The sequence below is a fragment of the Fistularia commersonii genome, chromosome 13 (genome assembly GCF_037954325.1).
Source record: "Fistularia commersonii isolate RoL2024-O1a breed Wild chromosome 13, RoL_Fcom_v1.0, whole genome shotgun sequence".
In the NCBI taxonomy this organism is placed as follows: domain Eukaryota; kingdom Metazoa; phylum Chordata; class Actinopteri; order Syngnathiformes; family Fistulariidae; genus Fistularia; species Fistularia commersonii.
In genome coordinates, this window is record NC_141296.1 from 4,689,639 (window position 1) to 4,704,342 (window position 14,704).

Consider the following 14,704-nt stretch of genomic DNA (forward strand, 5'->3'; position numbering starts at 1 on the left):
GCATGCGTGAGCCAGAAAAGTGCGTTTTAGAATGATTACCGGAGGCCAGCGGAGACAGATTATACGGCTCCACGCAACTGTTGTTTTAATCCCCTGAGCGAGGAGATTTAGAAAAGAAAAAACACTGACTCTAAACCCAGCAGCCATATTGCATGGAAAAACGACGGAAAGAGTCCCCTTCTCAGAAAAGGTCGATTTCTCAAACATCTTTTTCAAGACTTTTTGGGAGTTTAATAGTCTGTCTTGGGTTGCTGGCAGAGGGCTTCTGTCGGACAGCTAGCTTGCCAGCTGGCTGAAGAGTTCTAAAACTGAGACTCTTCAAGCTTTTTTTTAGCAAAATAATCCGCGTTATCATTTTTTTTTTCAACGTGTTGAATTAAATAAATTGTAAAATGAAGGACCGATTGGAGCAACTTAAAGCGGTGAGTACACCGGTCTCCGCAAAATGTATTGTTTTTATATGAACGTTACTTCCGAGAAACGAATAAATCTAAAGCGTTTTTTTTGTTGAAATGAATGAGAAAACATGGATTAAACCTCAAAAACCGTATCCAGTATTACTCAAGTCTTAACAAAAAGGTTTTGCCATATTAAATACCCATAACACGATAGGCCTTGGTGATGGCATAACTAAATTAAGACGCATTTCGCCTGTCAGAGACACGACACATGGTGATATTAAGGAAATTGAGTATCATACAACATTTTTTTGTATTTATGATTGTCAACACAGCTGTCAATAGTTTAGTCGACATGCTAATTATTTTAACTGTAATCTGACATACATGTTTGGTTTAAGCACATCTACCAATCGTATAAATGAACCTATTTAGTACAAATGTAAATGGCAGTTAAAGTGGATGAGGGCAATTTGTGTTCACCAGACTCATAAAACATGTATAGTAGAAAACATCATAATCACTAGTCCAAGAAATGGGAATTCAATTCAGGTTATTCCCTTTCATGATTTAGGCAATTTAAGTAAACAAACTTGCTGTCAATGAGGGTGAGTCCTTAATCCTATTGTAGCTCATATTGAGATGTGTTTCCATAGCTACCCCAGACTACTGGCCAAATATTTGTTGTTCAACAATGCTTAGCTGAAGTATGTCCCCAGGTCTCAGTATCTTACACGGTCAAACTTTTAAGGAGAGGCGGAATGAATACCAGATGGTAATTTCTTGAACTTTGTTAGAGTTTGCAGTAAAGCTTAAATTGCTTTTTTTTAAAGGTACATTCATCTTGGTTTCCTAACTCCTCCTCTTTCTTTCTTTATATTCTGCCATACTCAACCAGCTGTTAAAGTTCCTCCCTAGAGGTCCATTCAAATGTTTACCTAGCTGGCACTAATCAAGTCTGTGTGTTGCTGCCTGTGTGTGATGAGGCATTATGTTAGTGTGGTCATGGGGTCATGTGGTCAGTCATGCCATTTTAATATTTGTCCTTGGAGATTTGTGGAAAAGGGGATTGGAAAAACGATTGCATCATCTATCGGTAAAATCTCATATGACAGTTGATAAAGTCTCATAAAACAGTATGGACCATGTATACTGAATAAGCCAAAGTTTTACGCCCCAATTATTTTTGTTAGTAGGTATGAAATGTGATCATCATAATGATTTTTGGCAAAAAAAAGAAATGCAAACTATTTTCCCAAGGAAATTTGCTGACATCTGTTAACCAAATTAGAAAATGTTCGTTTGTTTTTGTCACTCACTTTAACTTGTCGCAGAGTGCAATATGGAAGCAGACGGACAGAGATCTATCCCTTTCACTTGAAGGCTGTATCACTCTCCCAGTTACTAACATTATTTTCATACGATTTATTCTTTTAATCCAGCACATATTTAAAAATCATACTTTTGCTCAAGTGTATTCATAATCAGTTAATTCAATCAAAGTGTACTTCTCTGCACATTTCTCTCTCCACACAAATTTTCTCTGGAATCATTATAGTATTTCTGATTTAGATTCTGATGAATAATGCACAGGTTGGCTACCTCTGTTACTCTGATTCATCACATACATAATGTCAAGAACGGGTGATTGTAATAGTAGTAATATGGCTTAAGAAACACACACACACACATGCAGTTTAAATCCCTCTCATCAGATTTTGACACCGCACTATTACATGCCCTGATGGAGCTTGTTGGATTCTGCTGTAAATCTGACCAAATGTCACAGTGGCTTTTGCATTTTTCTTAACCTACCCTTGCTGGTGTTCAGTCCAAAGTTCCTTGTCATGTGGTATACCTGAGTTTATGATCATGACTGTTTATAGATGTGTTTGTCACCTTCCAGTTTCTTACGATGACTGATGGGAAAGATAAGACCTTTGAACGTGAAACAAAGATTGTGATTGAAGAGGAGCCTTTTGAATGATGTATTTTACATGACACATAGAGACATAGAGATACCCGTATACTGCCTCCAAGACTAACTTTTGTAATAGTGAAGGGTCATGCAACCAATTGGATTTCACTTCAAGCCACAATGTTGGCCTGATTTTGGTAACATTAACATAGCTCAATTATGTTTTCACAATTCTACTCTCATTTTGTCTTGTTGGAAATGTAACACATCCCTTTAATTTATCACCCTTCTGATCCAAGCTCACTCACGTTCACGTCAGCTGAAACTAAGATAGCACTTGTCCAAATAAGAAAAGTAAAACAAATTCTAATGTTTGGAAACAGTTTGGCTTAAACAAGTAACAAGTAAAACAATGATTTGCCTAGTCAGTGAGTATTGTTAAATCAGCATTGTAACATTAATGACCAGGATATTTGGGACTAGGATTTATGCTATGAACTGACAGCTGTAGGGTATGTGTGTGCGTGCGTGCGTGCGTGCGTGCGTGCGTGCGTGCGTGCGTGCGTGCGTGCGTGCGTGCGTGCGTGCGTGCGTGCGTGCGTGCGTGTGTGTGTGTGTGTTTGTTTGTGTGTTTGTTTGTGTGGTCACAGCGATACAGAGTATGATGGGATGAAGTCAATTTCGATGTGGACTTCCTCAATCATGGGACTTCTACTACTTTATTTAAGTTTTTACATGTGACATCCATTATACGTTGTATTCGGATTATTTCAGCATAAGAAATTTTGGTACATTTTTTACAACATGTTGCTTTTCTCCTCGTTAATGCTGTGATATAACCGTTATTGAACAAGGAATCACCAATTAAAATTCAGCTCAACATGAATTTCATAATTTAAATATTCAGCAAGAAATTTCTTGAGAGATTGTTACTTAAACCCCACATATATATTTCCATGTTGCCCAGCAATATGTAACATACAATAAAGAATTGTACTGCTAATCCTTTGTGGAAAATGGAATTTATTGTCTGCTTCATGATAAAACCTACTAAAACTACCCAGGATTTTACACTGTCATGAATATTAGTAACCATTATATTTAATTATTTAGACAATACCTATACATGTACAAGTCAGCACAGCAAATGAATAACTGCTTCTCCTGTTTTGACAAATGTCTTCCAACCTTCATGTTGAGGCCTGAAACATAGAGTTTAGTAATGGCACATTACTAAAGTTAAGTTGTGTTTTTTTTGTTTTTTTTTTTAAATGTGATTTATTATTTTCTTGCGTTGCGGCCAGTACTTTCCTATGAGTTGTGGCTCTCTAGCTTAATAATTTGCTGGGCATGTCCGTCCTCCTCACCTCATTTTTGCTGAATGAGGAACCCTGGAAGGAAGTGAGTGCTTGCTCTTATCTTGCTCCTGCAGATATTGTTACTCACTGTATAATATACAGACCAGCATGCTGTTTTCAGTGGATAATTTACTCAGTAATTCTAAAATGAGTACTGTCTCTGTAAGGCTACATTTGAGCCTATGGAGTAAGTGAACCAACCTGCCAGATGATATTTGCAATTCAAATGTTAGATGAACTAAATTTAGCTGTGAAGAGAGACTACTCGGTTCTGCTGCTGCAGTCACCTTTAGCTTGTGTTTAAAAGGATTTTGGCTCAGTGAAACTAATTACACAAACTGCATGACTCAATTAAAAATAAGATGTTAAGTTGTTTTTAGCTCACATGTAATACAGCTATACTTATTTAGAAGATTCAAGTCTGTTGACTCAACACAGAATAAAGAAGTAATGTCAACAGGTTTGCTGCTTAACTTTTCTCATACCTTGATTTTTAAATTTTTTTTTTTTTTGCCAAGCTTAAACTTGAAGTGCATAGCCTTCACACATCGCAAAACGGTTTACATATCCATCTTTAAACTGTAGATTTAGTTAACAAGGTGGCAACAAAGGAAGTATACTGTCCCCTCTCAATAAAGCTTACCTCTAGCAACATTTTGAGTTTGAAGCAGACTAAAAACTGACCATTAATTGATCAAAAGCCATACCTTTAAGTAGCAACAATGGAAACCTCTCTGACAGCAATTCGGGTTAGGATTAATTTTCATGCTCCATTTTCAGTGTGCCAAACAGGATTCATGTAGATCTGTGCAAGGTCTATATCGAGCCGAATCATACCACTTTTAATGGCCTGTATGTAAAATTTGTTTTTCTTCTAAACTTTCAATAGACTGTTGCATTACAAACTAATATGGTCAGTCTGGCCTTCCGAATTGGGTTTACTTTGGAATATCACTGTGGTTATTCTCAAGTTAGTCGAGTTAGCAGAGTTTCTCCCCAGTTATTTGGACTACCCTGTATTTACTTACTTCCCCTTCTGATATATTTATCAGCACAAGAAAGAGTTCTGATAAATAAAATAGGGTGTCGGCTTTAAAAGTATATGTCATGGTTGCTGCCCAAAAAAAAATACTGTGGAGGTTCGTAGTCATCTAGGTCTTGGTGAATTCTTGTCAAAATCTTCCGTTTGTGACAACTGGATTTGAATTTCTTCACACAAAGTGAGGTAAAGAAAGTGAAGAAATTCCAGTCTGGTTACAAAGACAAGAAGATTTCGACAATCTTTTTTTTTTTTTTTTTTTATCCCTCCAGGGGATATTCCATGTTTTAAAAATATTTAAAACTATTTTTTACTTTTAAAGGTGGCCTAGAATTTAGATAATAGACCATAGATCCCTGTCCTGCTCCATTTTTTTTCTCCATGTCCCTGCCCTTTTGACTTTTTCTCATTATTTTTTTTATCATGTTGGATATCATTTTACATTATTCTTTTATTCCTTTAAAGACGTGCGATCAAGATGATGACGAGGTGGAGATTGCTGTGGACAACGCAGCCTTCATGGATGAGTTCTTCTCTCAGGTGAGCGTTACAGCCGGGGATTAAGTGTAACGGCTGCTATTAGTTTGTGTTTAAGAGGCCACTACATGAATGACTGTTATTAACATTTGCATTTCAGATCGAGGACATCAGAAACAGTATAGACAAAATTGATGAGAACGTTGCTGAAGTGAAAAAGCTTTACTCTGTCATCCTGTCTGCTCCAACATCAGATCAGAGTAAGATGTTTTTTTTCAGTTCAGTGTCACTTGTTTGCTTTCGCTTGTGTTTGACCTGCCATTTATTTAGTTAACATGGGAGAACAAGATTTTTTTTTTCACATGGTCTCATGACCTATTTCAATTAAAATGAAACTTTTTTCTGTAAAGTGCATCACTATTTTTTCACTAAAAGAAACATGCTCCTTTTATTTCAAACTTGCCTGGAAGCGTGAAAACTGTAGACCATTGGGTGTGTGTGTCCTCTTAGCAATTTAAAAGGTAGCAAAAGAAACGAAACAAGATCCACCTGAGCAAAAACTCACCTACCTTTCAAGGCATCAGGAGAAAGGGTGTCAGTCTGGATGAAAATTCTTTCCTACTTTCTGTTCCTTCCTGTTTCAGAAACACAGGATGACCTGGAGGCTATCACCAATGACATCAAGAAAATGGCTAACAATGCTAGAAACAAACTCAAAAGTATGTGCACATTCGCACATCATCAATGTGAAACTTACACAAGTGTTAACTCTTACTGCTGAATTGTAAATTGATATGTTGTGCCTGGTCTGCAGCCATCGAGAGGAATTTGGAATCAGAAGAACAGGAGCGGGTGTCTGCTGACATGCGGATACGTAAATCACAGGTAAATGATGACCTACTAAAAGTTGAAGTTTCCTCAATTTATCTTTTCATTTCTGAGCATAAAGTTAAGACGATGTTTCTTTGAAGATATGTTTTTTCGTTTTGTGCCACTGTAACTGTTCGGAACAAAAGTCGGAGATGTTTCTTCTAAAGATGCGTAGAATTTGGCCATGAATATTTTTTTTTTCTGCATCTCTTTTGTCCTTCAGCATGCAGTGTTATCAAGGAAGTTTGTGGAGGTAATGACCAAATATAATGAAGCCCAGGTGGATTTCAGGGAGAGGAGTAAAGGACGAATTCAGCGGCAGCTAGAGATCAGTAAGTGACTCCGCTATACAATTCACCAATGGTATTTAATGGAAACATGAGAACAGACATGAAACCTTTGCTTTGATTTTGTCTCCAGCTGGAAAAGCAACCACAGATGAAGAACTGGAGGAGATGTTAGAGAGTGGCAATGCTGCTGTGTTCACTGCAGGGGTAAGTGCATGGGTGTGCACGTGTCTGCATTTCTGCAGCACCCTAACACTCCCCCTTTAGTAATCCCAGTGAGGTCCAAGTGAGTGAAAACACACTGTCGGTCGCTCATTAAGAGTCAACACATCCTTTATAAACCGGTCAATGATTACCTAGAGAATTTGCCTGTTGGTCTAAAACTCAGATAAAAATCTTGACTTTTAACTTATGATCTAAATGCTAGCCTAAACAATAGCTGATGTTTACTTTTTTTGTATATTCCATATTTTTTATCATACCAACAGTGACGTCTTCATTATTAAAAGCGGACAGAAATGTTTAAAGTCTGGTCTTTTCTCTGAAAATGTTTAAATGTGGACAGATTCACTCATCCTCATGCATGTAACATTTTCACTGATATTTACGATATGTTGTCAGTTGATAAACTATTTTACTGCCTTTAGTGAATGCATATTTGGCTGACAGCTGTTGGCTAAAAGGATATTCGTAAAGAAAGTATCCGCATTGTTACTTGGCTGGGAAGAAGGGCACATCCCAACACACCTTTCTTATGTTTTTTTGATTGACTATTGATAAATGGAATGCAATTATGTTGTACTTGACACCTTTTCTGTAAAAATACATGCCGAACACCTTTGTCATCCAGTCTCAGCAACACTGATCCAAAAAATACATTTTAGATTAGTTAGTGACGTGAACACTTTTAGACATCAGGATGCATATCTTTACTGATTCTTAGTGTAATACTCCTGTTATAGATTGTGGACTCTGGGATCTCCAAACAAGCGCTTAGTGAGATCGAGGCAAGACACAAAGATATTGTTCGTCTGGAAAGCAGCATCAAGGAGCTGCATGATATGTTTGTAGACATCGCCATGTTGGTGGAGAGCCAGGTTTGTTCCTCCATATCATCATATCCTTCTGTCAATCCCATTCTGAAACCTAAGCCTTTCCTCTCTCCCTTCCTCCTCCTCTTCTTTCTCATGATTTTTGAGAAGATGCTCCCTGTTTTCTCCTGTTCATTTTTTCTGTTGCTTTGTATGGATGTGACTGTCAAAACATTTCATGTCTTGTTTCCTTTCTCCAGCACCATGCCCTTTCTTTTCCTCCATGTATTCTTCTCTGCCACTTTCATCTCATCACCCAGTATTGGTGGATCAACATGAATGCATTTAATGAGAAGTATGAATGATAAGCCATCAGTACCTGACTGTAGAGTTCTGACAAACACACAGTATTATGATTCTAACTTAAGTGTAATGATATGTGTCTTACTGCTTGTGTCATGCACGCTGAGGGAAAGCCTCCTTTGCGGTAAGGGCCACTGTCTTCCACTTTTCTGTCATTTGCAGGAAATACTAAGCAGTTTAACATTTAATTCATAAGATTTGTTCGAAAGAGTACGACAGGTTTATTGAAGGCCCCTGTCAGGGCTAAAGAACAACATGGAAACAACACAACAATAAATCACTAGAACCTCCAAAGTAACACTATGTTTTTTTGTTGACTGAAATGTCTCTCATTTTGCTTTTTTTCTGGACCTTATTTTCCTTAATTCTTTTGTGTTTTTAGGGTGACATTGTAGACAACATAGAGCAGAATGTGTCTAAATCAGTGGATCACATAATGGTGGCTAAGGAACAGACCAAAAAAGCTATAAGGTACCAGACCAAAGCACGCAAGGTAATGTAATCTAGCAATATTCTAAATCTGTAAACCTGGATCTTCTTCTGGTTTTTCCTTTTTTCACACACGTTCGTTTCTCTTAACTTATTCACACTTAGAACTCCACACACAGCTGTCAGATTCTTTGCTTTGGGTTTCTCCCTTCCCCACAGCAGATTTTTTCTTTTCGTTATCATTCTTGGTTTTTTTTTTTTTTCTTCTCCCAATCTTCAATGTCATGTGCCATGTCAGGGTGGAATGATTGACAGGATTGAGAGCAACATGGACCAGTCAGTGGGCTTTGTGGAGCGGGCCGTCGCAGACACTAAGAAAGCTGCAAAGTTTCAGCAGGAGGCCCGTCGTGTGAGTGACCATGTTTGAGCTTTGTGGTTCGGTTTCCCAAAAGCATGTAAATAGCCATTTTTTTTTTTGTGCTGCTTAAAAAAATTGTTGTCCTTGAAAATAAAAAAGCCATCAAGGAGACAGAAAGGGAAACTAGTTTAGATCAAACAAAGCAAAGATTTTGTGTAATTAAATGTTCCTAAGTCTTGCCTTTATAATGTAATTGAGCAATGAGCAATGTCAACTCAATAGGCCTGAGACAGTTGTTCTTACTGCTGTCCAAAACTGCTGTTTTTCTTACCATTAATTCCAATATCTCCAACCTCAAGACTCGAGACAATTTTTTATTGTCATTATGCAGGCATAACAAGTTTTATAGGGACTCTCAGCTAGACATGAATAGTAAATAGAGTATGCACACAGAATAAAAACATAATAGTAGGTGGTAGTTGGTTGAAAATGAAAATCAATGGTAGCAGCAAAAAAGTGTTGCATGAAGTGCATCACTTAGAGAACAAACTCTTAACCAATGGACAGAAGTCTTTAAGCATTAAATTACAACAGGCAGAAAACAGAGAAGCTGATACCAAATTAATTTTGTGAAGTCCAGCAAATTGAAATACTCAGGCACATTCCTGGTTCAGAAATATGTAATTGTAACTATTTCGTTATCTTTTTACTGAATTTCCTATTTTGTTAAACCCAAGGATGAAATTTGTTATGTCTGGAAGATAAAGGATAGCTTTCCTTGGATACTGTGTACCAAATTATTACTGCATAGAATGCAATACTATGATGTAACCAGTACTTCTCAAAGCACCTTTCGTGCAGTTTCCAATCAAAACAAGCGTTTGTTATATGGAAAGGAGTAAATGACTAGAATTTTTCCTGAACACAAATATGCTTTTGGGAAATCTGATTTACATGGCATGAAAACCACCTCCCAATCTCTGCCATGGTCCTCCCTGTGATGACCCTAAAACCCCTTTATCTCATCCGTTCCCCAAGTCTCTGTGCAGCCTGTGGATCCTCCATGACTATCCCAAGAGCTAGAACAAGACCACCCTTCATGACACACAAACACACAATCTTTTTCAGTCTCTTGCTCTGTCTCTGCTATCAATCTGTAAAGTGACCATTTTCTTTATTTCAGTTGATCTTTGCAGTGCACCCCTAAATTACTCTTGATTGATATAACTGTTACCTGTGTCGGTTTAGTCATTAAAATTACCTGTAAAATGGGGCACATATTCATGATACATTATAATTTTCACATATTGTTTATCAGAATGTTTATTCTTGTGGTGATTACACACATAAGGTCCTTATTCAGCAAAGATAATGATCAATATACACTAACTGTATATCAATATGTTGAAAATAGAGGGATAAATGGGCTTTTATTGGCCTATTAGCGCTACACAATATCCTAATTGCTAATTGCACTCTTATAAGCTAGTTTGACAGCTGCGAATATCTGTACATTGCTAATTTAATGTTATTGTATTTTTTTAGTTGTTGAGTTTGTATTAAAATATTGCTGCTGCTGTTAGAGGAGAAAATTGCTTTGGATTTTTTTTTCAGACCAGCATTGATAGTGTAAATGTTTGTGGTTGCTACGTTACTGAGCTAAGCTTAATTTTTATTGTTTGATATACATATTCTAGCAAATGGCTCCTATTCCATGTTCTGCTATATATACATTACATCATGTACAACTTTCTTTATTGAATTTCATAATGGTATTACAGTTTCAGGTAATTAGAACATCAAATCAGACATGCTAGATACATTTTGTAATGTATGCTGAGAATATTCTGATGGTACTGTTTGCACTTCCCTACAGAAAGTGGTGATAATAGTGCTGATTGTTCTGGTATTGCTGGCCATATTAGCTCTCATTATTGGGTTGTCAGTGGGATTGAATCAAAGCTGATGGCTAATTTGAGTAAGAGGAGAACACTGGGTGAGTAAATCTGGAACAAATAGCCTCTGTCATGTCACCAAGGTTGTGGGTTTGATGCATGCTTTGGAAAAGGGTTTGTGTGTCACACTAAGATGAGGTGTTTATGCTCTGCAGCCAGTGGTTTTAGATGGGTTGTGTTGGTGTCAAGTTGTTTAATTGATGCTTTTCTTCTGACACTAAAATTTTGCGCTTGTGGGGCTCATCTAAGAATTCATGCTTCTTGTCCCTAACACTGTGTTCCCTTTGTTTTTGTTTTGTTCTTCCCTTCTGCAGAAGATGATCATTATTGGTGTCGTGTGTTCCGTGATTGTCATCATCCTCCTGGCCATTATCCTCTCCCAGACACTATAGCAGGACTCATCTTCCTATTATCATGCTCATCTACTTCACTCTGCCTTATCCCCATCAGCCTGCTAGCCAAAGAAGAAACTGATTAATTCATCATTCCATGTGGACATAATAATAATGAAGACATTCATTTCATTGTCGATCTTCTTGATGTGGATTTACATTCAGTCCCTGGGAGGAAAAACCTGGAGACATGTGCCCTGCATTATTTTTAACCTGTCCATTGCACTAGTCATAGTCAGCCTTGAGTCTATGAGGAGTGGCTTGACTCTCTCAGGTGGTTTAGACAGTTCTATGTATTTAAACTCCAAATGAGGAAATGACACTGAAAGATATGAGTCATAATAACTACTATGTTTCTGAGAAAGGGAAATAGGAACGGTCAACAGTTCCACTCTGCTGTCAAATTAACATTTCATTATAAGACATTTAGTAGTTTCAAATTAAGCTTTAAGGTCCAAAGAAGCACATCCTCTTTGAAAACATGAAGCCTTGATACATCCTCTGAAAAGCTAGTGCGCATCACTGTATGGGGATTTTGATGGTTTTGTGAACTCCAGCACTTTCACATTTAAAATATGAATTTTCTCTGTGGTCAGTGTAATTGTTGATTAACACAATATCTTGTTATATATATTAAATTCCAATCATAAATATGACTTCTTTAACTGAACAGAGGATAAGTGTGTTTGGAATCCAGTGTTTCACATTTATGAAGATATATTTTCTTTGTAGGTGGAGCTAGGATAAGCAAACAGGCAACAGAGGAAAAGAGGGGGATGAATTCATTCCTTACATAAAGATGCAAAGAGAAATCTGTATATTGTTTGTTAAATATTTTTTGGTATGTTGATGCTATAACTGTGATGTTTTTTTCCACTGTTAAAATGTTTCTAGTTTTGTATTTCCAGAGGGTATAAATGGACACTGTATCTGCGGTGATTTCTGTGCTTGAAGATTCTTTGTATTTATTGTACTTTTTTGATCCATCTTGCTAATCAAGTTACAAGTAAAGATGGGACCGTGTAGATGGGATCTGTCAATCAGCAGCTTAACCTGGCTGGCAAGTGGCTCTCTGCTAGTATTAGCTGCAGTTCCCTCTTAAAAATCCTGCCTGGGGTGAATGTCCATACATACGACTCTTCACTTTTCAAAAGATACATTGATTTCTAACATGGTTCATTGTGAAGTCTATATATTTACTTGTTGAAATGTTAAAAGACTGATTTTTTTTTCCAGACATGTGCCTTTAATTTTGTCAAATATATTTATATAAAAAAACAATATAAAAAAATGTGTAGTTATTTTGAATAACGCAACCACTCACACCCCATTAAGCTGATTCAACACCTCTTTAGAACAATAAGAATAAAATAAGAAAATTCCATTTCAGTTCCAGGCTAATGTATGTATTATTTTTGGTGAGTGCATGTAATAAAATGAGCGTTGAGTCGTTATGAACTTTTTTAGAAAATTATTTTTTATTCCTCTATGGCAGCAATGCTAACAATTGAAGTGCGCATGTTGATCTAGTATCAGAGCTACTGCTAGTCAACATTTTACTTGATCCCTTGTAATCATTTCAGCTTATATTGACGCGTCGTGCCGAGCAAAGATACAGAGCTATGTTTACTGAGGAAAGTCTGTAAAGAAATAGTGCTTTTAATCCTGAGTATGCAGGAAGTACTCGCATAGAGGAGGCCCCCAGTCTGGTCTTTTGATTAAACAGCTTGCTCTTTCATTCTCTGGCCACAATTGAAGTCTCTTTCACTTTTACCCTAGATACAAGTTGTAAGAAGAGGGAAAAGACATGCATCATTTATTTTTGGCTGAACTTGAAAGTTTTTATTCTTTTTTTTGGCAGGTATTAATAGCACACCTCTACTCCCTTGTTGACCTCCCACTCTTTCCTTTGTATGGTCAATAATTATGAAAACTACATGCAGTGGTCGGGAGATAATAGTTGTCTTTTAAGAATAAGTGCATGTTAACTGCTTTATTGTGTCATACAGCCGTTAAAGTCTTCAAAGAAGAGGTATGTATACTTTAAATCTGCTCTTTCACACACACAAACACACACACACACACAGAAACATTAACCGTCATAACCCTTGGTTCTCCTTTTGCTGAATTGTTTCCCCAAACCAGTGTGTCCATGAATGTCAACCGTTATGTTTGCTTAGTTTTTAATTGCAGAATATAAAGCCCACTACTATTTACTGTCATTCTGATCAACAGAAAAAGATGATGATAACATTGTGCTGTGCCATCATTGGGATTGTTGTGTTCTCTTATCTCTACAGCTTCTTCTCTTAAAAGGTAAAGCACCTTCATCAGTGTCATCAATGTTTTGCACTTTGCTTTTACGCCCCAACAAACCTTCTTACAAAGCCAACTGATTTGTCTTTGGTGTTTTCAGCAAATCGGATTCTCCGAGTGGAAGAACATCTTTCTTGCATCATTCCTTTACTGATACGCTGTCCTTTATTTGAATCTATTTAAAGATCCTTTTTTTAAGGAAGACAAATCTATACATATTCACACCTAGTCATGTTCCTTTGTATTTATCATTTGAGTTTGACGTATGAGCGTTTGTGTCTAGATTTTATTTCATTTTTTTCAGTCCAGCAGTTCACAGCCAGATGCTTTTAAAAGTTTTCCAGCATTTTTGACGACTTTACTGCCTCCTGGTGGTGTTATTGGAGGGAACTCCTATTCAAAGGCATTGTAGTTGTCTGGAAAAAAATGAACATTAAAAAAACTGCAAAAACACTGAAGATGTATTGTGTACTGTCTTGGCTAATTATGTAAGGTTGTAGGTGAGGACATTTGTTTGCTCTTAAGAGGAATAGTAGTATTTTCTGACATGTTTGTCGTCACAAACATCAATAACTGTGCATTTGTTGTGTGATGTATGTGTATGCGCCTGTTCTGCTGAAATGGTGTTTCTTCTGTAACGGGATGTCACTCGATCACTGGCAGTGTGTCAACCCGGTAAAGCTTGTTATGTAATAAATGATCTCTGTGCGTTGCACAAGTTGTTTGCCTCGATTTATGCACGGCCTCGGAGGATCCTATTCTCTGTGGATTACTATCATCCAATAATTTCCACACTCGTTTACAGTCTGCTGACTATTTGTCTTTTACCATCTGGACAGTTCAACAGCGACATAATCGAATGGGACGATATCCTGACCTCGTTTTATCCCACCATCTTCCCAGCCGGGATCAGACCTGGATCGTCAGCACAGAGTTGGGCGGAGTTTCAGTCAGGAAGTGTTCGTTTTGCTGCTGCGAGTTGACCGGATAAGCGGGGCAGAGGAGCTGCTCAATGAAAAACTAAAATGTTATTGCTTCAAAGGAGGGCCATTATGAGCTGCAAGTAATGTATTCTCTGGGGTAAGATGAAACATTGTCAACAAAAGCTCCCAAGAAGCTAGAGTAAGTCTGAAAATAAACTGTTTACACGTTTAAATGTCCGATCATACCTGTGTCAGTTAATTGGACATTTAATTTAGAAAAAATACATGAATCATCATGAGTATCCTTCGGCCCTATTGTAAACGTTTGAATATACAGTAAGGAAAAAGCATATTGAAAAGTAAGCCAATTGCAATATGGGCTAAAAAACATGAGAATATACACGAAAATATTTTTGTCAGCATCACATGTAAACCCTCAAAGATAATATGCAATGATAATAACTCATAATTAGATAAAAGTATGGATTGTTTTGGATCTGAATGTATATAAAAAACGCGTCACGGTGCAGTACAGTAAGGAAATTAGCACTTCTTGGCGACGTTAGTGAGAAGTGATGGACGATCCAGAA

General features: G+C 37.2%; 1 protein-coding gene across 13 annotated transcripts; it reads left to right on the top strand.

Annotated features, from left to right (window-relative positions):
• Positions 1 to 44: 44 nt before the first annotated feature.
• stx3b (syntaxin 3b) lies at positions 45 to 13,909 on the top strand. Of its 13 annotated transcripts, none has more exons than XM_086158214.1 (12): positions 45 to 422; positions 5,179 to 5,253; positions 5,351 to 5,450; positions 5,835 to 5,909; positions 6,005 to 6,075; positions 6,284 to 6,392; positions 6,481 to 6,554; positions 7,310 to 7,444; positions 7,639 to 7,733; positions 8,124 to 8,234; positions 10,405 to 13,191; positions 13,292 to 13,909. In XM_086158214.1, exons 1-10 carry the CDS (start codon positions 393 to 395, stop codon positions 8,134 to 8,136), a joined length of 777 nt encoding a protein of 258 aa, XP_086014340.1. In that variant the 5' UTR covers positions 45 to 392; the 3' UTR covers positions 8,137 to 8,234; positions 10,405 to 13,191; positions 13,292 to 13,909. The 13 variants fall into 13 exon arrangements, with proteins under 13 accessions (XP_086014340.1, XP_086014339.1, XP_086014345.1 ...); XM_086158213.1 differs by having other exon boundaries at positions 10,798 to 13,191; XM_086158219.1 differs by lacking the exon at positions 7,639 to 7,733 and adding an exon at positions 8,469 to 8,579.
• The last annotated feature ends 795 nt before the right edge of the window (positions 13,910 to 14,704 follow it).